At 36.9% G+C, this 26,428-nt stretch overlaps 1 protein-coding gene across 1 annotated transcript in view; it reads left to right on the plus strand.

Annotated features, from left to right (window-relative positions):
• REEP3 (receptor accessory protein 3) overlaps positions 1–26,045 on the plus strand; it is a 68,320-nt gene extending 42,275 nt beyond the window's left edge. The window contains exons 2-7 of the mRNA XM_007959066.2: positions 2,863–2,939; positions 6,220–6,340; positions 6,512–6,625; positions 18,235–18,382; positions 24,934–25,079; positions 25,989–26,045. Of these exons, the coding sequence (XP_007957257.1) occupies positions 2,863–2,939; positions 6,220–6,340; positions 6,512–6,625; positions 18,235–18,382; positions 24,934–25,079; positions 25,989–26,045 (663 nt within the window). The remainder of the gene's footprint in view (positions 1–2,862; positions 2,940–6,219; positions 6,341–6,511; positions 6,626–18,234; positions 18,383–24,933; positions 25,080–25,988) is intronic.
• The last annotated feature ends 383 nt before the right edge of the window (positions 26,046–26,428 follow it).

Consider the following 26,428-nt stretch of genomic DNA (forward strand, 5'->3'; position numbering starts at 1 on the left):
CAAGGTTTTTTGTTTCTTTTTTTTTTTTTTTTTTTTTTTTAATATTTTTGGTTTCAATAAAAGATTGTGTAGTTTTACAAAGTTTGATCACCTCCATGGTACTTTCTAGTGCTGTGAAAGTGTTCTGTTGCAGTCATTTTTTTTTTCTTCATTTCTTTTTTGCTTCTTTTTAGGGGAGGCTTATAGTCAATTAGAGCCAGAGTTAACCTTGTGAGTAGAAATGAAAAGTAAAAGTTCTAAATTAGAGTTTGGATTTTGAAATTTTATATAAATGAACTCTTATAAGAATATCAACTCTTTCTAAAGAAGAATGGAATTTGGGAAAGGGAAAAAGCACACACACATTAGATTTTAGCCCTGCAGAAAATCCTCATTCTTGGTCTAAAGGTTGGAATTGGAAGCAGTGAGGGAGTTAAGAGAATTCAAGGAAAAGTAAGAAATGTGTGAGAATATTTAATACTTGGTTAAGTTGAGGTGATATTCTTATAAATCAATTTCCTTGTATTTCATATACAGATAATATGTTTTATTACTGGCTTGGGCAATTTTTCTTTTCTTTTTTTGGGGGGGGCTTTGAGGAGAAAGATTCTATATAAGTTAAATTAATATGATTCATGTTTCACAATATGCAGTTGTTTCAAATACATTATTTGTGACTAATTTCTAGTAGAGTTGTCCCTGTAAATAGAAAACTATAAAAATTGCATGAGTTACTATAGTTGTATACTGTCTATGGAATACCAAAAAAACAAACTCTATTGCAACTAAATAGGTCAGTTTTGTAACTATTTACCAGAAAAAACAAACCACTGCCCTGGAGTTGATTCTGACTCATAATGACACTATAGGACAGAGTAGAACTGCCCCATAGAGTTTCCAAGGCTGTAAATCTTTCCAGAAGCAGACTGCTTCATCATTGTCCCATGGAGTGGCTGGTGTGTTTGAACTGCTGACCTTTTGGTTAGCAGCCAAATGCTTTAACCGACCTACCACTAGAACTCTATTCTAACTATTTATGAGGGCCTAAATTCTTTAGTCATTGACTGAGATGAGAATAAGGGGAGCGGAGGTTATTCTTACACCCAACATTCAACGATTTCTCCCTTTTTCCTCTCTCTACATGGTATAATTGGTTAACAGCACAATCTCAGGCTGCCAAGTTTCAAATCCTACCTAAATAAACTTGGACAAGTCATTGTACCTCTCTGTGCCATCTTTTTTTCATCTATAATAGAAATAATTATAATACCTATCTCATGTTGTTGTGAGGATTAAGTGAATAATATATCTGGTGCACATAGCACATATTTGAGCTAACAACAGTAGCACGTATTTGGCATTTGTTTATTAGCTAGTATTATATTATTAGGCCTAAGAGTAGCAGTTTGGATCCTTAATGAAACTGCATCCCATTTGAGAGATAATAGTTTATGTTCTGATATAGATGTAAAGGTATAAATTTTAGGGAACCAGATGGGGAAAATATAATCTGGCAGTCTTCGATGAAAAGGCTTGGCACAAAGAAACAGCAGTCTCAGGGATGTTAGGATACTCTAGTCCAGACAAGAGATAAAAATGTCCTGAGCTACCATTGTGGTCTTGGGAATGGGAAAAAAAGATGTATGAGAGTTTTCAGGCTTAGATATGGGGATGAAGAAGAAGACACTAAGGCTAGACAACTGATTTCCAAACTGGATGCCCAGCATCGTGGATGATCATTAATATAAGTGACAAGTCCAGGATGTTCTTTAAAGAATTTCTAAATAGCATCTATATCCTGATATTTGCAAAACGTAAAAGATTAATAAAGATTAAATGTAACCATATCATATACTGTTATTTATGTAATAATTAAATAGCTAATAATTTTCATAGTTATGTAGATAAGATCTTTTAAATAATTTTTTATTTGAAGAAAGATGTTTTTATAAAAGATTTTTTGTTTTTCCGATCCTCTCATTCAGATCCCTACATCATGTTGTATCACAGCCCAGAAATTTATTGTTCTTTGATTCTTATATTCCAAGGCTGTTGATGTCATAATGTGAGGAACTCAAACATAAACTGTTGAAAATTAAACCATTACCTACTGCATTTGACCTAAAATACTATATTTCTATAATATCTATATACTATATCTCTATGTAAAATATCTATATGTACTATATATATAAACAAATCTAGTATATGCAAATATATAGTATATATAAACCAAAAAACTCACTGTCATCGAGTTGGATCTGACTCATAGTTACCCTTCCTTGGATTTCCCAGGCAGTATCACTACAGAGCTTTGGTGGCATAGTGCCTAAGACACTACTTCTGTAGTGATACTGCCTCAAAAAACCAAGGAGGAGTCACTAGGAGTCGGATCCAACTCAATGGCAGTGTGTTTGGTTTGATTTTTTATCACTACGAAAGTAGATTGCCCAATCTTCCTTCCAAGGAGTGGCTGGTGCATTTGAACCTCCAGCCTTCTGGTTAGCAGACAAATGCCTTAGGCACTATGCCACCAGAACTCCCATATATATATACATATATATATACACACACACAATCTATATGTATGTATATGAGGAGCTGTAGTGGCACAGTGGTCAAAGATTTGACTGCTAACTAAAAGGATGGCAGTTCAAACCCACCAGACACTCCAGAGGAGAAAGGTAAGGCAGTCTGCTTCAGTAAAGATTTTCAGCCTTGGGAACCCCATGGGGCAGTTCTACTCTGTGAGTTGCTATGAGTTGTAATTGATTCATTGGCAGTGGGTTTAGTTTTTGGTTTATGAATATATGTATGTAAATATAATTATTCAGACTTGCAAATAATTCTAGTTCATTTTATGAGTGTTTTTATTATTTCCAGGTTCGATGGATGATGTACTGGATTGTTTTTGCTCTCTATACTGTGATTGAAACATTGGCAGATCAGACAGTTGCTTGGTAAGTTCTAGTACCATGAAAGAACCATTCTACAGACTAGTTATCAGGTGTCCTGAGTTCTTATCCTACTCTCTGTTAACTAAGTGAACTTGACCAAGTTACCTAGTTATCTAATGTCTCCATTTCTTTGTCTGGTTTCCCTATAAGAACATTACTTTTCTTCTAGCCTCCCTCATTCTTCTTCCCATGTGCCGTTCTTTCTGCCTGCCTCCCACACACCTCCCCCCAGTATTTTAGGACAGAGAAACTTGTTTGTCACTTTTCTTTTTCCATCCTGATGAATTCAGACTATTTTTCTTTGTCTTTCCCTAAATGACTCCTCATTTGAAACCCCCAGCATCTGATTTTTCCACCGCCTGCCCGTCTTTAAAACTCTCATCTCTAAACATTCAAACCTGACATCATCAACATCCAAGTGCACAGCCCCCACAACACCAGATCCTTGGATGCTGTATCTCAGTGGCAGTCTAATCCTAGCTATCACCTGGGGAAGTCACTCTTTCAGAATCTTCAAGTCGTCACAGGCTGGTGTGCTCTTGCCCTTTTTCCCCGTTGTATACCTGCCTTTCACATCGCTGAGACCTCTCATCCCTTGATTAATACATTATCCCCTAGTCTATTGCCTCCACTTAGTTTTGCCTTTTTTCCCTGCCTGATCCTGTATATTCATCTACTTCATTTACTACTTTGCCAGTATCTTCAACTGCTCTTGTTACACAAGAGCCTAAATTAGTCCAACAATCATTCATCTTTACTTCTTCAACTGTTCTACTAACTGTAGCTAAGAAACAAAATCGGCTTCTTGGATGAGTGTCAATTCAAACTTCAGCATTCCCTTTACTGGCTTTGATCAGCTACTATTTCCATTCCCTCCTGTGTCTGTTTCAAACCTTTACTGTTTTCTCCTTAAGCTGTCTTTCCCACTTGGCTATTCTCATTCTTAGCACATTGGGTCACATTGGATTTGCTAGAAAAAAAATAGAAGTCATCAGACCTGAATGTTATTAAAAACCCGCCCTTATTTATGAGCTTCTCTGTATCTGCACCCACCCTTCTCTTCTGATTTGAAATGTTTCCTTCCTCTGCTCCATAGAGCTTTCTTTTACCTGTTACGTTTTTAGTGTTGGGGTTTTGGTGAGGGATTTTTCCCTTCTATTTGTTTGCTTGTTTTATGTTGTATTTATTTTTTTACTGTGGTAAATATATGTAACAAATTATTCATATTATTTTCCATATCTAAATTATTCACATGTATAATTTAGTGGTATTGATTATGCTTATCATGTTATTGAATCATTACCATTATGCATTTCCAAATTTTCCCATCATCCTTAACAGAAGTTCAGTGTTCGCATTAGTCCCCTTTTTCCCTCTCTCCAGCCTGCCCTTTGTAACCACTAATTACCTTTGGTGTCTACACACTTGCCTATCCTAGATATTTCATGTAAGTGGGATCATATAATATTTGTCACTTTTGTGACTGACTGACTTTACTCAGCATAATGTTTTCAAGATTCATCTATGTTATAGCATGTGTCAGGATTTCATTTATGACTGGGTATAAGTTCATTATATATATGTACCACACTTTGTTTACTTGTTTTTTTAAAAGACCATGTTAGGTCTCTTAAGTTTCAAAGCTCATTTTTAAAAGACTTCTTGGCTTTTATCTGAATGCAAATGTAGCATATATACATTATTGTAAATATGAAAAATTTTAGAAAAGAGTTAACACGAAGAATAAAAGTCCAGAAACCCTCCTGTAGTTGCACTTCTGGCAGAGACTCTGTTGACTACACAACAGTCGTTTCTCACTTCCCCCTACCCAGCAGCCTTGCCAGAAGCACCCGGATTTGTTCAGTTATCATAGGTCTTAGTGCTTCATGGACCAAAAGATGCTGGTCCGCTCATTAGCTTTTACTGTAGCAACAAATAACCCTAAAGGCACAGTGAGCTGGAAAAACAAACATTTATTTCTTGCTCAAGTTAACATGAGGACAAATGGTTGGCTGCAGCTTTGCTGGGCCCAGCTCAGTTTTGTCTTCTTGCTTTGTAACCAAAACTGAAGAAGCAACTGCTATCATGCCAGAAGACAAAAAGCTTTAAGCAATAAATTGATGTAGGGGTAGAGGCAAGTAGAAGGAAGTGAAGGAGCCAAACCACACCAAGGGCATTTAAAGCTTCTGCTTGCATGTGATACATGTCAGACTCACATGTGGCTAAAGCCACAGCCATCGGTGGACGAGTATACTCGGCCTACAGGGAAGGCACTGCAAAGTCATATGGAAAAGGGCATGGGTTTGTAAGCCGAATTCCCAATCTACCACAATCATACTTCCATTTTCTTTGCAAGTGACAGTTTAGGCTACAAAGTGCTGCAATTCTAGCCAAATGAGATTGGAGAAGTTTTCAGGGGTGTCTAAGAAAGATAAGGAGATCAGTGTATGAGTTAAACATTGTGCACTTGGAACATACAAGTAGTGTCCTGACACTTCGAGGGATCTCATGTATGTCATGTCATATATAACAGGGTAGATGTACCTTACTGCTTTGCCTAAATGCTATTAATGTCCTGTCTTAACTGCTACAGTCAGTTTGGCAACTTCCTTGTGCTTGCATAAAAGGAAGAATCTTATACTAGAAAGTATGAACCTCTGAGGGGATCAGATCTGTGATCTATAGTTTAATTGAGATATTTGTGAGATTAATTCATCAATTCAAACATGATTATTTCCTGAAAGCTTAACACAGTTTCTGGACTTTTTTTTTCAAGGTTTTTTGTTTCTTTTTTTTTTTTTTTTTTACTTTGTATTGTGGTTTGGGTGAAAGTTTACAGAGCAAATTTGTTTCCCATCCAACAATTTATACACATTTTGTTTCCTGACATTGGTTACAGTCCCTTCAATGTAACATCACTCTTCCTGCTTTCCCCCTGAGTTCCCCATGTTGCATTCGTCCCTCTTGCCTGCCCCTTCCTGCCTTCTAAGCTTTGGTTTGGAGTTCTCGCTGCCCTTTTGCATGGTTGATTGTTCTGAGGTATGCATTCCTCCTTGGTGTTATTATTCACTTTATAAGCCTGTCTGTTGTTTGGCTGAAAGTTGATCTCTGACTGTTGGTTCAGGTCCAGGCTTAAAGGGTGTATAAGGGCTATAGACTCTGGAGTTCCACCAGTCTCAATCAAACCAGTGAGCCTGGTTAAAAGTTTTATGTGTGTATGATTTTCTTATTGTTTGTAGTTATATTCACTGGTGTTTTTTTTCTAATTTTTTTTTATTATTAGGTTCCCCCTGTACTATGAGCTTAAGATTGCTTTTGTCATATGGCTACTCTGTCCCTATACCAAAGGAGCAAGTTTAATATACAGAAAATTTCTTCATCCACTTCTTTCTTCAAAGGAAAGGGTAAGATAACATAAATTATTTCCACAAATCATTTGTTAAAAATACATTGCCACATGCTTTACGCTGTATAATTAGTGAAAGTCTAATATTATAGAGGGAAAGGCTTGGTTTTTTGCTTGTTAACACTGTTTTTAAATAAAATTAACATCTATGGGGCTTCTTTTCACCCAGGAGATTGATGATTACATTGTACAGGCAAAGGAACGAGGCTATGAGACCATGGTCAACTTCGGACGGCAGGGTTTAAACTTAGCAGCTACTGCTGCTGTCACTGCAGCAGTGAAGGTAATTTTTCATTTATATTTTTTATCCAGTGTCCTATTAAGTCAACAAATACAGGGAGGTGGCTTTTCATTTCAGATTATTATAAGATTTTTTACAGAATTTTGCTTTGTATTTATTTTGGTATTGCTGGAAAGAAGTAGATAATTTTAAAGACATTTTAACATTGTGTTTTCTGTAACTATTCAGTATTTTGCAACTATCTTTTAATTGATCACAAAATGAGAGCTAACTAATAAATAAAGCATATCTGAAAATGTTGTTTTGTCATGAGTTTCCTAATGTATAACCTAAAGTTGTTTGAATACATTACCCTTAGTAAAGATGATCTTTCTTTCTCTGTCTTTGGTGTTCTCTCTCTATCTCTCTCGATGGCAATATCTTGGTAGGATTTCTGGCTTACTTCTGCACTTCTACTTCAATCAATTTGAGGTAACTGATTAATCAAAATAAGGCATGGAAAAATTCTGTTCTTAAAACTTGAGATTTTACTTAGCCGATTACTAATTTGTTGTGTTTTGCTAGCCAAGTTATCAAATGAATGCCTTCTGTGAAAATTTGCATTATGGCTTTTGGATTTCTTTTGCATGTAGTAATTAGTGTGGTTTATTTTAAATACCATAGCATAATGGATTTTGGTGTGTTGTACATGGAAAAGAAACAGGCATCAGATCCGGAAAATGCCAACCGTGACTTTCTAAGTAACTATAGGCAATTACTTAACTTCTGTGTTCGTGAGTTACTTCACTTTTGAGGGTAAGATAGCTGTCTATGACAGCATATATAAAGGCACAGTGCTTGCTTGCTTACAGTGGAAATCCAATCCAACTGAAAATTTGAGTTTGTTGCTCTTGAGTAACATTGACACTAACAATATTCTAGCTTTCAAGTTAATATCTTTTAATTTAGATTATCTTGAAACTAAAATAATATGGAAATAATTATTCTACTTAGGTGGTGATTTTACATGATAGTAATAGTGAAAGAATGCGAAATTATAGAGATTTCACTTTTTAGAGTGTATATAGTCCACTTATCAGGAGCTCTGGTAGCGTAGTGCCTAAGGCACTTGACTGCTAACAGAAGGCTGCTGGTTCAAACCCACCAGCCACTTCTCGAAAGAAAGGTTGGGCCAATCTACTTCTGTAGTGATACCACCTCAGAAACCCAAGGAGGAGTCTCTATGAGTCAAGCTGACTCAACGGCATATAACAACAACAGTCCAGTTATCACAATTACTATGTCTAAAAAGGTGAAAATTTCAAATTATATACTAGCAGTGTTTTAGAATTTATTAACTGTTCATATAAGACAAATATATTATGAATGATTGTTAATTAGCAGCATTTTAATGTGGTATCGTTTGCCTATATTTGGCTTTTATAACCTTTTTCTTTTATTAGAATAAATGAATATTAAAATGGCAAATATTGCAGCTTCTTTAAAGACTACTTCCCTATTAGAAGGAGATCATTTGTTTGTTATTTCTGGCTTAATGAAAATACATTTTTAACTTCCATATTTACTAAAAAGGACCGTACAGGAAATCCAACATTCAAGAACTAAGAATTCTAAAATAAAGAATCACTCATATGACAATATTTCCCAGAACTGAAGGACATGAATCTCCAGACTGAACAAATGCAACGCAACGCATTGCCATCAAGTCGGATCCGACTCATAACGACCCCTCCTTGCAAGGCAGTTTCACTAAGAAAGTAGATTGCCCAACCTTCCTTCCAAGGAGTGGCTGGTGGGTTTGAACCACCAGCCTTCTGGTTAGCAGTCAAATGCCTTAGGCCCTATGCCACCAGAGCTCCTCTCCAGATTGAAAGGGCCCCTCAAAGTACTCAGAGTTACAAGGAAATTCCAGAACAGCAGAGAGAAGGAGGTAATTCTTAAAACTTCCAGAGAGAAAATGTATGTCACATTCAAATGAGCAAAATCCAGAATGGCATTAAAATACTAAATAGTGACAATGGAAGCTTGAAGACAGCAGAGCAATTCCATCAAAATTCTGAATGAAAATGATTTTTACTCTGAAGTTCTATAACTTACCAAGCTCTCAGTCAGGTGTAATCTAAACATACTTCCTGTACATGCTTTGTCAGGAAAGACAGGCTTTGCCAAAAGTAAAGAATAATCCAAGAAAAAAGAAACCCATGGTGCTGGGAAGACAGGGTAGGGAGGTGAAGGGAGTTCCCAGAATGAGCTCTGTGCAGCAAGACCTGTGTACATCCAACCAAAATTAGATGAGATGGATGAAGGGTGCCAGGAGGATGTCTCTGGAAAAATTGGGAGCTGAGAGTATCTAATAGGTTTAATCCTGTACAGAGATGATATTTAAACCAGAGTCCATGATGTGACCAATTAGAAGACCTACTGTAAATAGCTGGTATTGATTCAGCTGCATATCAGCCCCGAGCTCCATGAAATATGTTTTCGAGACAATGTAAAGGAGGAAGAAAATAAGACAACCAAGCAAATGAAAAATATAAAAAGGCATAATCATTAACTCAGAGAAAAAACAAAAGTTAGATAAGAAAAGAAATAAAATGCATATGATTTAGCTCAGTAGTGAGCAGCATTTACATCATCATAACCAGAACTTCTCAGAACACCAACTATAGATTTAGCAACAACTCAGCGTGATGTCCTTCTCTAGGGACTGGTCCCTCTTGGTCACACCCAGTTGTCCCTCCTGATCACGTCCAAAGGAGGAGAGGCAAAGTCTCGCCATCCTCATTTCAAAGGAGCATTCTGGCTGTGCGTCATCCGAGATTGTTTCATTTGCTCTTCTGGCATTCCACGATATATGCAATATTCACCCTGGTTCACGTGCATTAATTCTTCTTCAGTCTTCTTTATTCACTGCCCAGCTTCCACATGCCTATGAGGTAATTGAAATTATTATGGCTTGGCTCAGGCACACTTTAGTCTTCAAAGTGACATCTTTGCCCTTGCTTTGTAGAATAAAAAAGAGGAAAACCCTCAGTGAAATGGATTGGCAAAGTGGCCTCACGAATTGGCTCAAACATACCTTCTATTATGAGGATGGCACAGGACCCAGCAACCTTAGTGTCGTTCTCTTATACACACGGTTGTTATGAGTCGGATCTGAGTCAACAGCACCTAAAAACAACAGCAGCAGCAACAACACGATTTTGCTGTCTTGGGAGGATAGGAGAAGGAAAAGAGGAGGTAGAGGAGAGTTGAAATTCAGAATAGGAAACGAGAGGGTTGCGTCTTCAAGGGTGTGGAGAGAAGGACACTGAGAACTTTTGCTTTTTGTTTCAGGCTTTTAGCATTATTTAACTTTACAAACTGAGTGCATATTTTTAATTATACCTCAGAAAAGATGCTTCCTGAATTTTTCACTTGTAAAAGCATCATTCAACATGATTCCATGGAGAAAAACTAAAGATTAAGTTTCAACTTGAAAAATTCTTTAGAAAATACAGATGTTTTAGAATACAGTTTTAGAAAACATAGTATCCAGACTCTTCACTGTAACATTTAAATATGCTTTGCAATCCTATTTTTCTGTGAGACACCTTTCCACATAATATGCTTTATGGGATATTTATTGTATTTTCACTTGTGTTTACTTACAACCCCTTTATGTGGAGAATTGACAGTCCTTACTGTTTTATCTCATCCTTATTCCATCCTCCTTTATTTTAATTTATACTTGGCTGACTCAAGTATTTAAGTATATATCATTTATTCGACTTCCATTTGTTGTTGTTGTTGTTAAGTGCCGTCGAGTCATTTCCAACTCATAGAGACCCCATGCACAGCAGAACGAAACACTGCCTGATCCCGCGCCAGCCCCACAATCCTTGCTATACTTGAGCCCATCATCGCAGCCACTGTATCAATCCATCTCCTTGAAGGCCTCCCCCTCTTTCGTCAACCCTCCACCCTACCAAGCATGACATCCTTCTCCAGGGAATGGTCCCTTCTTACAACATGACCAAAATAGCTGAGACGAAGTCTGGCCATTCTTGCTTCCAAGGACCATTCTGGCTGCACTTCCTCCAGGACAGATCTGTTAGTTCTTTTAGCAGTCCACGGTACTTTCAGCATTCTTCGCCAGCACCACAACTCAAAAGCATCAACTCTTCTTCGGTCTTCCTTATTCATTGTCCAGCTCTCACATGCATACCAGGCGATTGGAAATATCATGGCTTGTGTCAGGTGCACCTTAGTCCTCAATGAGATATCCTTGCTCCTCAGCACTTGAAACAGTTCCTTCGCAGTTGACTTTCCCAATGCTACACGTCGTCTAATGTCCTGACTGCTGCTTCCGTTGGCATCGATTGTAGAACCAAGCAACGTGAATTCTTTGACAACCTCAATCTTCTCTCCATTTATTGTGATGCTGCTCATTGGTCCAGTTGTGAGGATTTTTGTTTTCTTTATGTTGAGATGTAATCCATACTGCAGACTGTATTCTTCAACCTTCATCAGTAGGTGCCTTAAGTCATCCTCACTTTCAGCAAGCAAAGTTGTATCGTCTGCATATCTCAGGTTGTTAATGATTCTTCCTCCAATAATGATACCACATTTTTCTTCATATAGTCCAGCTTCTCGGATTATTTGCTCAGCATATAGATTGAATAAGTGTGGAGACAGAATACAACCCTGACGCACTCCTTTCTTGATTTTAAACCATGTAGTATCCCCTTGTTTGTTCGAACGACAGCCTCCTGGTCAAGGTACAGATTCCTCATGAGTACAATCAAGTGCTCAGGAATTCCCATTCTTCTCAATGTTATCCATAATTTGTCATGATCCACACAGTCAAATGCCTTTGCATAGTCAATAAAATACAAGTAAACATCTTTCTGGTATTCCCTGCCTTGAGCCAAGATCCATCTGACTTCCATTTATTTAATGCTTAATATATGTTAGGTGTTGGAGATGAAACAATGAGCAAGATAGAGACAGTCACTTCCTTCCCTGTCTGGCCGTAGCTAATGTCTATACTCACTAACTGAAACTTTCTCTGTCTGACTGTAGCTAATGTCTATATTCACTAACTGAAAACATTACCATGCCTTTGGTTGCTAAGGACCAGCCCCTCACCTCGCATTGTTAAAACAAATACTTTTTCTGTTAAAAAAAAAAAAAAGGTATAAAAGCAATCCTGTATATATATTTCTGTGGCTGTCTTCTTGCATTCATCATGATTCATTATTTACATATTAAACATCTGTAAGTCACCTCCCTACCCCAAACTCAGGAATCATTATTGAGTATAAAAATCACCTAAGTTGTCATTGTAAAACAAGCACATTCCCCATCATTGGAATTCATTTTGGAACTGTCCCCACACGCATGTCATGTGGTAATATTTTCATCAACAACATCAATATAAAACTTCACCATTCTCATCACGAGAACAGGAATGTTGACTTCAACCATCCTGGAGTCCATCTTATTTATTAGAAATAGTCATTAAAAATGCTGAAAATATCATCATGTTAACACTATTGCCACAAGTTATACCATACCTATTTTAAAGCAGGCGAAATTAGTTTTCATCTAAGGAGATGTTAAAGAAGGACATTATTATGGACGAATCACTGAACCAGACACTTCATACTGAAGAGGAAATTGAAACTGAAATAGGAAATAGGCCAAATTTAAGGAGAAACTGCAAGAAAACCAATAGTAAGACTTGAGAATTATTTTAGATTTTTATAACATATAGTTTGTTAAAAATAACTCTCAGGCTAAAAAATTAATGGACTCTTGGTGTGACCTTTAGAAAACAGTAATACCCCTGACGAAGTTTCCCAGATTGAACTACCTGAGCATGTTAAAAATGAAAATAGGAATTTAATCAGAACATTTATTACACCATAAAGCAATTTTCTGAAAATGTTACTCAGTTCTATGACCTCATTACCAAGCATCTGTTCACAAGGTCAGTGTACAACTTTATTTTGGCTGAGCAAAGCATAGACACATGAAGGACGTTCAAGGATTTTGCTGAGGATGTTCAACATTCCATAGCTTTTCACATGAGAAATGCAGGGGGCTTTTGTAGAAATGAGCAAAACTACCGCCGGGTGAAGGGCAAATGAAGAAAATGCTATTAGTCTTATCAGTCATCTCATTGCATTTTCTCTACCTGCTTTTTCTTCATGAATCCTTTAGCAGATGTTATTTTAAAAAATAAGTTATCACAGAAATTAGAGTGTTACAGGTAAAATTGCTGAAACCTAATTGACCTTCAATTATCCTATGATTAGGTCAAAAATCCTGACATCTTGCTGTCAGTTGTCATGGGCTTCTGTTTGTGAAAGAATATCCAGCTGCTGAGCAACATACACTGAAGCAGCATTTGTCCAAGGCGATGGCAAAGAAAGTCATGGTATCTTCCCTGCAATTTGGGGAGGCACAGTGGCATAATGAACACTTGAGTGTCTAGTTGTCATATTATCTGGATTCTTTAAATCCTTGATTCTGCCACTAATTAACCATGAGACTTTGGGTAAATTATCTACCCTGAGCCCTCTAAATATTAATTTTCTCACTTGTGAAATGAAGGGGTGAAAGTTGACTTCTAAAGCTCCTTGTATCTCTGAAACAGTGGTCCTCAACTGGGGGTGATTCAGTTGCCCAATGGACATCTAGCAATGTCTGGACACATTCTTGGTTGTCACTACAGGGGTGGAAGTGCTACTGGTGTTTAGTAGGTAGAGGCCAGTGATACTGCCTAACATCCTACAATGCACAAGACAGCTTTCCCACAACAATAAATTATCCAGCCCCAAACAGCAATAGTGCTTAGGCTGAGAAATCTGTGCTTTCAAAGTATGATGAATCAGAAAAAATTAGAAAGATAAATGAATGTATACAGGTAGTTTGGGTGGTGGGTTACAAATTATTTTTATTTTCTTATTTATATTTTTCTCTATTACAAATGTTTCTCAATAAATACATGTTGCTTTAGTAATCTTTAAAACACTAAAATTATTCAGTAAATGAAAATATAGTCAGTTCCATTCTGGGCTTGAATAGATTAACGGTTGAATGTCCATAGGGAAAAGAGATTTCCCTTAAAAACTGGGAACTAATCTTATCCCCAATTATATTGTAATGTGTCAAGGATCAACAAGAAATAGAACTTAAATGGCTATTTATTATTGAACAGAGTAAGAATTATTCTGTACAGGAGTATTTGCATACTTAAATGGTTATAAAGCATTTCTAGTTAAATATTTTTATTTCATAATAAAAAATGTGTAGAGAATAGATTGAAGATTTTATACAATGATGCTGATGAGCACAATAAATACCCCTATTTCATGCAAAATATAGTAATATTAATGTGATATTTAACCAAGAAATGAAGTATTTACACAAAACAGAATTTGTAAAGTTTACAGAAGTTAGAATTAGTCATGCAAACAAGGTCAGAGACTCTCTCCTTTTTACAGATGCCAATCATGTACTTGGATACTTGAATAGATACTCAGATGTCCTAGTGGCCTTGGACATAAATGAGCTCTGTGTGTGGCCAGCTGCTGGAACTGTTCCCAGCTGAAGAATACTTCCCAGAGCTTGAGTGTATTAGATCTGGACCCAGCCCTCCTACATGAAAGCCCACCTGGCCCCTGGGCTTGTCAGTCATGCCCAGCCATCCCCTGCAGTGTTTTTGGTTTCTTAAATGGATGTCCTGGGCACATCTAATTCCAAGCTCTGACTCCTTTAAAACAAAAACTAAAACCAAACTCACTGCTGTCGAGTCAGATCCAACTCATAGCGACCCCTCCTTGGGTTTCTGAGGCAGTATCACTACAGAAGTAGATTGCCCAGTCTTCCTTCTGAAGAGTGGCTGGTTAGCAGTCAAATGCTTTAGGCACTACACCACCAGAGCTCCCGAAATTCCAAAGGATTAAGAACATCTCTACTGGTGATGATAAGGTTTAATGTAAAACATTTCATGGAATACTTGTAAATTAGTTTGCTTTTTGCATGCTCATTGAGACCTTTCTATTACTTCTTCTTTTTTTTTTTTTTTTTTTTTAGGAATTTAGTTTAACATACACAGTGTACATACAGTTCTGCAAAGAATAGGATGTTAAATGCTGGGATATGGGATTATCTTGTGGATGGTAACCATCTTCCTCCTTATTGATGAAGACTGCTGTTTCCATACAGATCTTCCCCCACAATCCTTTTTTTATCCTTTTAGTTTACTATTATTGTATAAGCCAAATAGGAGAAAACATATAAAACAGTAGTAATTTAAACAAAACTCAATACATTTTAAGTGTTGTTATTGACAGGTAACTCTGATGCCTTATTTGGCCTTAGTTTTTCTTTTTATGATGGGAGTAAAGGATTAGATACAAGAAACATGAGTTGAAAATGAATCAGAAATTTTTATAATGCACAATGTGACAACCAACACTTTACTATACCATCTATGACTAATTTTATAGTATTGTTGAAAAAATAATCTCATCCAATCTGCCTAGACATTATACTGGTTTCACTTTAGGGTAATTTTCCATGTCTACCTATCTGCATACTTGTAACCATTATTATATATATATAATTTAGAGTTCTGGGATAGAGAGAAGTTTTTCCACTTAAAAAAAACCAAATGCATTGCCATTGAGTCAATCCTAACTCATAGCAACCCTATAAGACAGAGTAGAACTGCCCTTCGGGGTTTCCAAGGCTGTAAATATTTATGGAAGCAGACTGCCTCCTCTTTCTCCCATGGAGCTGCTGGTGGATTCCAACCTCTAGCCTTGCAGCCGAGTGCTTAACCACTGCATCACCAGGTGTCCTTCAGCACCATATGTTGTTGTTGTCATGTGTCATCAAGTCGGACCCGACTCATAGTGAAGTAATTACTTAATAAGGGAATTATGTTTGCTATGTAATGTTATTTTTCATTTGTTAGCTATGTCCAGGAAGATACACAGTCTAGAGGATATGTTCTGCCTTTCAATGTAATTATTTTATAATTACCTCTCTCCTTTAAAATGGCCACGTTGAATACTAACGTTCACAATATAGTGTTCATTTTCTCTCCCCATATTCTATTCTGGGCACATAAGAAAAATTACAGTGGAAAATTGGTTTCTCAAGATGATAATGGGTATCATAGTATGTCAAGTCCTCAAAGAGGGTACCCAGGCCTTGTCTGCTTTTTCCTGGCTTTCCTTGAAACTTAGAACATAATACTTGGGTCTGTGGTCATAGAGTCTCCTCTATCAGGCAACAGTAATGACAAAGAAGAGGCATAAAAGAATAGTTTACTTATTACATCCTCAATATCAGTACCTTGGTGGTGGGTGTAGAGGGAGATAGACAGAGCCTATGGTTTGCCTCTCCCCTCTAGTTTCTTAAAATGTTGGTCTGGAGGCAAAATATACACAGAACAACTCTAAAACTAGCACTGATTTGTGAGTTCTTTTGTGAGGATGTCCTAACTAATTTGTTGATTATCATCGTTAAAAGTACCAAAATTTGTGAAAAACATAATTATAAAGCTAGACTTACTCTGATTCAATAGCACTTTGACTCATTTGCATTCTGGGATGTGTTTTCTTGAATGCGAGCAGGTTTGGGAATTACAGCAAGCCTTGAAGCACCTGAAAAATAAAGGGTGTCAGAGGCATGTATGCCATTTCCCTACTGTGTGACGGTAGGACAAAAGTCAAGAATTGCTGAGAGGGCACAGGATTACAAAGATGGGACAAAGAAAATTACATTTCTGAGAAAACCAGGCATCTGCTTGAGATAAGCATTGGTCCCTTTAGTGTGGCTCAAAAGTCATTTCTCAGCCATCTGTTTAATAAGTAAATTATGTGATGAAGAGTAACACAGTATAATGAGTTAAATCATTCCAAGAATGTTTTAAACTGTGTGAAATACAGTACAGGTATGATTTTTATAGAGAATATAGACTCTTTATTAATTACAGCACTGAATGGTTTGTGCTGGGCTACTAACCAAAAGGTTGATGGTTTGAACCAACCCAGAGATGCCACAGAAGAAAAGTCTGGTGCTCTACTTTTTAAAAACACAGCCAATGAAAACCCTGTGGAACACAGTTGTACTCTGATACCCGTGGGGTGGCCGTGAGTCAGAGCTGGCTCCACGGCAACAAGACTTTAGTAATTCCTCTTCCCAAGTCAAAAAATACGGTAGCAATGCAAAGCTAAAGTGAGTATGGTGTTTGGTTTTGACAAATGTGATATTCCTAACCCTGAGTAGATGAACGAAGACCTTTTCCTTCAGTATGAAATAAATGTTAACAGTAATACTCCACTTTGGTTTTGAAATCTAGAGATGACCATTATAGATGAGTTTCTGCAGTAACAAAACTAGAAGCAATCATACATTCACATGTTTGAAAAGAAGAAATAATAAATATAAAACCCTTTAGAAGAATATTTTTAATCTAGTTATAAATAAAAAATGAGTCATGTATGTGCTGTGTAAATTTTCAAAGTGGGTAAATTTAGAAGTGATTTTTTTTTCTTCTTTTTACAAAGCTTTAGAATTTGGAGAATATAGTTATGTCTGAAATAGTTCAAGCACATGCCTTTCAGAGCTGCATAATGATGGCAATCATTGAACTTTCTGCAATAATGATCATAAATTTGCAATGTTCAATACAATAGCCACTGGCCACATAAAACTAATAAGCATTTTAAATGTGGCTATGAGTCGGGGCCGACTCGACGGCACATAACAACAACAACAAAAGTGCAACTAAGGAAATGGATTTTTTTACTTAATTTTAATAAATTTTCATTTAAATTGCCACATGTGGCTAAACCAAAACCAAACTCACTGCGGTGGAGTGGACCAACTCATAACGACCCCTCCTTGGGTTTCCTAAGCAGTATCACTAAGGAAGTAGATTGCCCAACCTTCCTTCCAAGGAGTGGCTGGTGGGTTTGAACGGCCAGCCTTCTGGTTAGCAGTCAAATGCCTTAGGTACTATGCCACCAGAGTTCCTCACATCTGGCTAGTGACTACAATATTATTGATGCAACATGGTCTAAAGTCAAATTGTATAGTAGTAGATATGCCTTGCTAGATAAGTGAATTAATTCATTAACAGAACATCTTTTTATATCCAAGATTCTTTGGCTGTTAAGTAAAGCCATTACCATTCTTGAGTTGGATTAGTTTAAAACAGTGTCTGTTTTACTGCAAAATGTTCTTCTGAAGCATAAATTTAAGCCCTGAAGTGCTAATTCTTGGAGAAAGCAGAATTATGGATGCTATTTACTGTGAAATTAAGCACATTATAAGTGTTTTACATTTTAAAATTAAATGTAATGTTGAAAGGTTTAGGAGTGAAATGTACTGATGCCTATAGTTTACTTTGGAAATACATAAATAAAATGGATTGATGGGTGGATAGACAGTAGATATGTGCTAAAACAAGTACAGCAAAATATGAATAATATGTGGATGTTCATTGTAGTTCTATTTTTCTGAAAATTTCATAATAAACTGAAAATATTTGTAGTAAAATAGTGGGCAAGAGTTAAATGTAAGCATGTTAAATATTTTTAAATATCCTTTTTTTTCCTTGAATCTATCACTTCTCTGTTAAATAGAGCCAAGGAGCAATAACTGAACGTTTAAGAAGTTTCAGTATGCATGATTTAACAGCTATTCAAGGTGATGAGCCAGTGGGACAAAGACCATACCAGCCTCTACCAGAAGCAAAAAAGAAAAGTAAACCAGCACCCAGTGAATCAGCAGGTGTGCTTGTTTGTTTCACTATATGTTGTTAGCTGCCATCAAGTTGGCCCCCAAGTCATGGTGACCCCATGCACAGCAGGATCAGTCCATTGTGATCCAAAGGGTTTTCACTGACTGATTTTTGGAAATGAATTGCCAGGATTTCCTTCCTAGTCCTTTAGTCTGAAAGCCTGGTGAAATCGGATTAACATTGCCAGAACCTGCAAGCTTCCACTGACACAGCAATGGTGGCTGCACTTGAGGTGCATTGGCTGGGGATTGAACCCAGATCTCCTGGGTGGAAGGCAAGAATTCTACCACTGAACCAGCAATATATAGGGGTTTGGGATTTGGTTTGGTTTTTACAATAATTATGCTGGTTGGTCATGATGGGCACTAGAATAACACATGGTAAACTACCTGATTTGGAGTGGACAAAATTTACTTCTGAGCTTATATTTTCCAGTTTTACACTTAACTATAATTCTCTTTCTTTAAATTTTCTCTAAATAAAGTTAATATCTGCCTCTTGCACACCATGGAGGTAATCCAGCTAAGACAATAGCACAACCTCTCGTGTTGCCGTGAATTTTTAGAAGCTGTGAGGGCTTCTAAAGCACCTGCCCACTACTAGCTCTGACCTGCGATCAGATCCTCGCTCTTCATGCTGTTTGTGACATCCAAGTAATCGTATACTTAAGTCCTCTTTCCCATAAATGCCATGAAGAGATAGAGATACTGACTCATAAGATAAAGAATTTTAAGAAGATGACAAAAGATGACTCAGTTTGAAAACAGGATTACTCGAGTGGGAAATGTGTTGAAATTACATACTCCAGTTCAAGAGCTAACTTGTGGGTGTATTCTGATATAAATTATGAACATGTCAGAATTGATATGTTCTGTAATTTTGGTCAATTATTATGACTTTAGAAACATATACGTAAACAAAAAGACATAGTTTCTTGGTCATTTTACCGTATAAAACAAAGTGTTAGTTCAAGTCTTAGCTAAAAACTAAGATCTTCCAGATATTTCTTATTAATAAAATAAGCCTATAAAGTACAGATCTCCTTGACTTTTTTTTCTTTTTTAAAGTAGAGATTTTCTTTACAAAGAGATTGAAAATCATCCTTTATAATTAAAACCAATTTGAAATATAAATAATAGTCCCTTCTTGAAAAATATAATGATACTTTACTTTTCTTCCATATTCTCCCTGAAATGAATAACTTGACACAATTGTTGGCTATTACCTAAGAAGTGGTAATTAAGCTTTGGCCATTGATTAAGGTAGTAAATGCCACTAAGAGAGTGGAGCCATTGAACTTTGAACCATCAGCCTTAATACGTTAGTAATGTTAAAGATCTTAATATAGTCATTTTCTTAATATGCATTTAACAATTAGGTGTATTGATTTTTATTTAAGGGAAGGAGAGAAGAGTATCAGATAATTTGTGGATATGTTTTAAAACCACCACAGGGAGCATGTTGCAAAACAAACACACTCATACACATCTTATGAGTTTTAAATGGACTAAATTTGTGGCTGGCAAGCTGGCAGTAATTATAAAAATTTATTCCCTTTAACTTAGTAAGAACACTTCTAGAAATATGTCATAAGGAAGTAATCGGACAGGTGTTTACAAATGTATGTTTACAAATGAATGTTCACCTCTGTTTATAATGGCAAAATATTCAAACAAACTAAATGCTCAAGATAAATTATTAAGCAAAATAGTGGTTTATTAGTCATGAAAAAATGTATGTATTGATCTGTACTGATTGATATAAAAACATATCTAGATTGTAGGAAAAAAATGACAAAATATTTTACATGACATAATCCTATACTTACCACAATAAGTAGGTGATGAAATGGATTAATACATGTAAATTTATTTTTGAAATGCACACACACAGAGGAGAGTCTGAAAGGATATTACTAAAATGTTAACAGTGGTTTCCTCTGAGTAGTGGAATTTTTAGTGATTGTTGTTATTGTTAACCTGTTTCTCAAAATCAGAAATAGAACCACAGTGATCTTCATTTTGAAAGGTAATTAAGGTACTCATTTTCAAATTTTTAAATTGAATTTAAAAATGCTTATTTTAATGGAGAATTTTACTTGACTCTAGTGTCCTTTCTTTTTGATACAGGATTTGGTTAATAATTTACTAAGTTAAACTTGTTAATTTACCTCCTTGATACAGCCCAAATTTGGCTACTTTCTCTCTCCAATGTTTCTTTCCTGCCATATTGCAATAGATTCCCCCTTAGCTTCCCTAATTTCAATTTCATCCTCCTCTGATTCAGTCTCCAATGTGCACCCATAAGAATCTTTTTTTAAAAACCCAAATCTAATCGTGTCACCCTTCTGCTTAAAAATGCTTCAAATGAACAATGCTTCGTTGCACTCTGATAAAGTCCAACTCCATAGCATGGTGTCTTAACTCTTCAGCCTTGTTCTCACACTCTGTCATGTACTAGCTATATAGAATTATAGGCCATTAAGGATTTAACTTAGCCACCACCTTCTACAAGAAGCCTTCTTTCACAGCCTAATACACACGCACGCACACATGTGTGTACATACACATAATCTACCTCCAGGCTGAGTTAATTCTATTACTGTGTCTTCCCATAGAGTCTTGACCTTACCTTCTGTTTGTAACATTTATCACAGTACTATACAGCCCATGTGAGTTTGTTTTTTCTCTGTTGGATTTTAAGTTACTTAAGAGTAGAAAAAGACAGTTGTATCTTTTTTCATCATTTCACATAATTTAGCACACCACCTCACACATAGTAACATTTAAAAAATAATCACAGAATCAGTCCACCACTTTACTGAAACAGCAATCAGAAAACTAGTAAGATTTTTTTTTTTTTTTCACTAAAATTAGGAAACAACAAAAGAATAAGATGTGGTATAAATAGCTTTTGAGGATCCCTAGTAGACTCGACAGCACATAACAACAACATAGCCATGGTGGTTAAACACTCAGCTGCTATCCAAATGGACAGGGGTTTGCACCCACAGCTGCTCCTTAGGAGAATGATATGGCGGTCTGCTTCCATAAAGATTTACAGCCTTGGCAACCCTATGGGGCCATTCTACTCTACCCTATAGGGTTAGTAAGAGTTGGAATGAACACAAGGGCACACAACATGTTTTTCAAAGTATATAGTCTTAGGCTTCATCTGTGGCCTTAAAGAAGTTTTTGATCACTTTGCTTTGTTTCTGATTCATTCCTTGATTCCTCATTCTGCATTTTACCTTAGTTTTATTAAACTGGAATCAGGAATAGTGTATAAGCCGCAGCAATGGAGAAAAGTCTAGAAGTTACAACCAAAAAACAATGTTTTTTCTGGTTTATTTTCATCAATTATAGTTCTTAAGAGCAAAATTTTGGCAAATAAAAAAAGGAAATGAAGAAATTTAAAATAATCCAAACGCCCAACTCCAAAAGCAATACTACACCTGCTCCTCACTTACTGACCATCTTATTATATGACATTTTGCATTTACAACAGTAGTAAAAAAAAATCTACTATTAATGTTTTGCACATCAGTAGCATGTATCTGGCAGTAACAAACACCAGGGTGCTAGGCTAGAGTAACTGTGGCTGTGATAGTTAAAGTGATGTGTCAATTTTGCTAGGCCATGATTCTCAGTGGTTTAGTAGTTAGCAGTGATATAATCTGGCAGTTATGTGATGATGTATTTATCCTCCATTTTGCAACCTGATATGGTCATCCTCCATTTTTACATAATGCCAATTTTTGCATAATGACCTGATGTTTGGAACCTAACCATGTCAGTAAGTGAAGAGTGGGTACAGTTTCGTTTTTATGCATTTCCTTTGTTTCTACATGTACAATTTGTTTTCCACTTAATATTATGTAAGGAGCATTTTCCCATCTGCAGTCCAGCTCCCTGCTACACTAGTCTCCTTTCAGTTCCTCACAGCTTTAATTCTTTTGCCTGCCCCAGGACCTCTGCACATGCTCTTTCTTCTACCTAGAATGTACTTCTTTGTACTGCTACAGGTAAACAAAGTGACAGAACAAGGATCTTCACCTAAAATAATGATGGGCTGATTCTGCTTCCTAATCTGTCTTAATTTCGACCCTAGAAATCTGGCAGCATAAAACTATACCTGTCTAATTTATAAAGATTTTTATGTTGTTGCGAGATAAGAAGCTTATTACAACTCTTCATGGTTTATTTACCAAAAAAAACCCAAACTCACTGCCATCAACTCAATTCCAACTCATAGAGAGTGACCCCTGTTGGGTTTCCAAGGCTGTAAATTTACAAAAGCAGACTGCCTCATCTTAATGCTGCAGATCAGTTTGTGAGTTTGAACTACCAACCTTGTGATTAGCAGCCAAATGCCTTAACCATTACACCACCAGTGCTCCTTATGGTTTACTTTCTACTACTACTACTCACTGCCATCAAGTCGGGTCCGACTCATAGCAACCCCTCCTTGGGTTTCCTAGGCAGTTTCACTATGGAAGTATATTGCCCAACCTTCCTTCCGAGAAGTGGCTGGTGGGTTTGAACTGCCAGCCTTCTGGTTAGCAGTCCAGTGCCTTAGGCACTATGCTACCAGAGCTCCCATGGTTTACTTTGTTGTTGTTGTTATGTGCCGTCGAGTTGGCCCCAACTCATAGCGACCCCTCCTTGGGTTTCCGAGGCAGTATCACTACGGAAGTAGGATTGCCCAACCTTCCTTCCGAGGAGTGGCTGGTGGGTTTGAACCGCCAGCCTCTGGTTAGCAGTCAAGTGCTTTAGCCACTATGCTACCAGAGCTCCTTAGTGGGTCTCAAATTGTTTGTGTCCTGGGAGAATAAACTAAAAAACGTTTTACTGAGTGTATTTTTCTTGGTAATGCAAGGGATATATTCCTGCCTCCTCTTGACCCTGGGAACGCTTCTACTTTTTCCTTACCTGAAAATGTACTAGTTATGCTCCTTTATCTTTATTAAAGGAAAATTTGAAACTCAACAGAGTCTCATAACCTCACCCCATCTTCATAACATACCCAGTATTCTGATTGCCTTAGACTTGGGTACTTGTCTTGCTCTCTCCAGGATCCTCAGTCAGTGGTTCTCAAAGTGTGGGCCCCAGACCAGTAGCGTAAGCATCACCTGCGAGCTTGCTCGAAATGCTGATTCTCAGCCCAGCTCCAGGCCTGAATTAGAAACTTTGGGGTGAGACTCAAGCAATCTGTGTATTAACAAATTCTTCAGGTGACTGTGATATGTGCTAAAATTTGAGAACAGTGAGTTCAGGGATGGGAGAGTTCTTTTCCCTGAATCCCAGCTTCTTGCTTTCGGACTTCTAGACCATAACCAACCTGACAGACTGACTGTTTGCACAGTGGCTTATATTAAGTCTTTGTTAGCACGCCCACATGATCTCTTACTGACCTTCCTGATTCTGGGTACTCTTTGATTAACATTTGTCATCATAGTCTACAGTGTTTCTAATTATGGTAGCCTGTCTGGCTGGGTTTTATCACAGCAGCTGCAACATCTCCATTGCCTCCTCCCAGTGAACATTTGTTTTTCCTTTAGTGTGGAGTCAGTTCCAACTCATGGTGACCCCCAAGTGTTACAGAGTAGAACTGCTCCTCAGGGTTTTCTTGGCTGTAATCTCAACAGAAGCGATTGCCAGGCCATTGTCCATGGAGCCACTGAGTGGTTTTAAACCCACCAACGTTTAGATTCGTAGTCTGACACAAACAGTTTACACTGCACAGGGACTTTCCAGTGAACATAACTTGCCCACATTTCTGTCCCCTTGGGTCTTATTTAGGAGTCCCTGAGTGGTACAAATGGTCAGGCGCTGGGCTACTGAACCCAGCCGGGGTGTCTGAGAAGAAAGACCGAAAGACGAACTTCTGAAGGGCTCCAGCCATCGGAAACCCCGTGTAGTGCACTTCTGTTCTGACACACACAGGCGTTCCGAGAGTCAGAATTCACACAACAGCAACTGGTCTGGTTTTAGTGGGTCTTACTAACTCCTCCCATTGCTAATCGTGACCAAAGATATGACAGACACAAAGGGCGGAGAAAAACCTCAATTCCTAATTTAAATCACAAGAGCAAATAACAAACAAAATCACACAAGTGCTTAAAAACTGTATCTGTGTTATAGGAGGTGCTTAGAATTCATGAAAGACAGGATGAGTAAAGAAGAGACTTTACTAGGTAGCTATTCTTTGATTTTTTAACAAGATGAATATATTACCTACTCAAAAATAATTTGTGTTATTTATTCTGAAGAATATATATACATTATATATATATATTCTGAAGAATATACAAATAAGAATGGTCAGGGACAGTTTCATGGAGAAAGTGTGGTATGAGCTTCATGTAGAATAATGCCAGGGATAAAGCAGGGAGCACATTCCACATGGGGTTGGGAGAGGGAGTAACCTGACAGATGCGAACAGTGCAGAGAACTACAAACAGAAACACTGCAGTGTAATAAATAGGTCACTCTGCCCGAGAGCCTTTCACCAAAACATGTGCTCTTGACAACTCATTTAGGGTATGGAATTCCACTAAAAGATGGAGATGAAAAAACAGATGAAGAAGAGAATGGGCCATACTCAGACGATGAGATGATAACACACAAAGGGCTTCGAAGAACACAAAGCATGAAATCTGTGAAAACTGTCAAAGGCCGCAAAGAGGTTAGTGGAGCATAGAGTTGTTTTCCTAATGATGAGTATTAAGGGATTTCCCTGCTGCATTATCATGAATGTTAATGATCTAGAAATGAAGGATTGGGATGGTAGAGGAGCAATTTTATTTAAAATTCTTTTCAGATCAGAGATATTAAGATTGCTGGAAATTTCCAAAATGGTCTATTGCTGGTAGAAAATGGTCTTCCTGTATAGCAGATAATATGGTTATCATGACTCCCCAGTGCCAGCCCTGTTCACAAGCAAGGAAAGCAACTGACAAAATTAACTGCAGTTTTGTTTTGAGCCACCCTACACAAGGATTAAATAGTAGAAGTTTATCTAAAGCAACGTATTGTCTTTGTACCTGGAGAATTTTGAATGGCCTCAGATTATTATGTTCAGTGTCTGTCGCCATTGTACTAAGCAAAAAAAAAAAGGTAACAGTTAGTGTTTTTACTTATTAGTAATAATATAGTATCTCCAGCTTACATCCCATGTTGTACCAACTGCATTTTTGTGCATACATAAGCAGTACTGTCTTTTGAATACACATTTAAAGGATAGTTGTGTTTTTTTTGGTGTTGAGAATATATATGCAAATTGTACACCCACAGAACACTACATGTATGGTTCAGTGACATTGATTACATTCTGCGAGTTATGCAGCCATTCTCACCCTCCTTTTGTGAGTTATTCCTCCTCTGTTAATATAATCTCACTGCCCCCTAAGGTTCCTATTACTATTGTGAGTTGCTGTTGTCACCATGATCTAATATATATTAGATAGTTCTTCAAAGAGCATAATGGTATAATTGATTCTTCATATCAGAAGAGTTTAAAAAATGATTACTATGATTATGAACTGTCATCCTATTTAATTAATCATGTAATTCATATTAACATTTTTCTCTTCAGGTGCGGTATGGGTCACTAAAATATAAAGTGAAGAAGAGACCACAGGTGTATTTTTAGCCATCTGCACTTCAAATATCCCAAGATAAATTATACTAATACGTCGACTTCATTATTAAATATTATACATTCAGGATTTACACATTAAAATAGTTCTTTAAATTGTAGTGGTGATAGGGCTTACTTTCATCAATTTAAATAGTTATTAATTGCTTTAACAATCACTTCAAAATCTTGACTATTAAAGGTAGTTACATAAGGCTTATTAATATGTATATAGAAAATTATCAAAATTCACATTGTCTGTTTTAAATTCACCAACAACCCTGAGTGCCTGGGATATAAGATGAAAACGAAATACAGTATACTTGAAAAGAGTGTTTTTGTGGTTCAGCATACATCAGCCATTAAGGTATTTTATTGTGTTTACCTCGAAATACATA

The sequence above is a fragment of the Orycteropus afer genome, unplaced genomic scaffold, assembly GCF_000298275.1.
Source record: "Orycteropus afer afer isolate SDZICR_OR568_19922 unplaced genomic scaffold, OryAfe1.0 scaffold00016, whole genome shotgun sequence".
NCBI lineage: Eukaryota > Metazoa > Chordata > Mammalia > Tubulidentata > Orycteropodidae > Orycteropus > Orycteropus afer.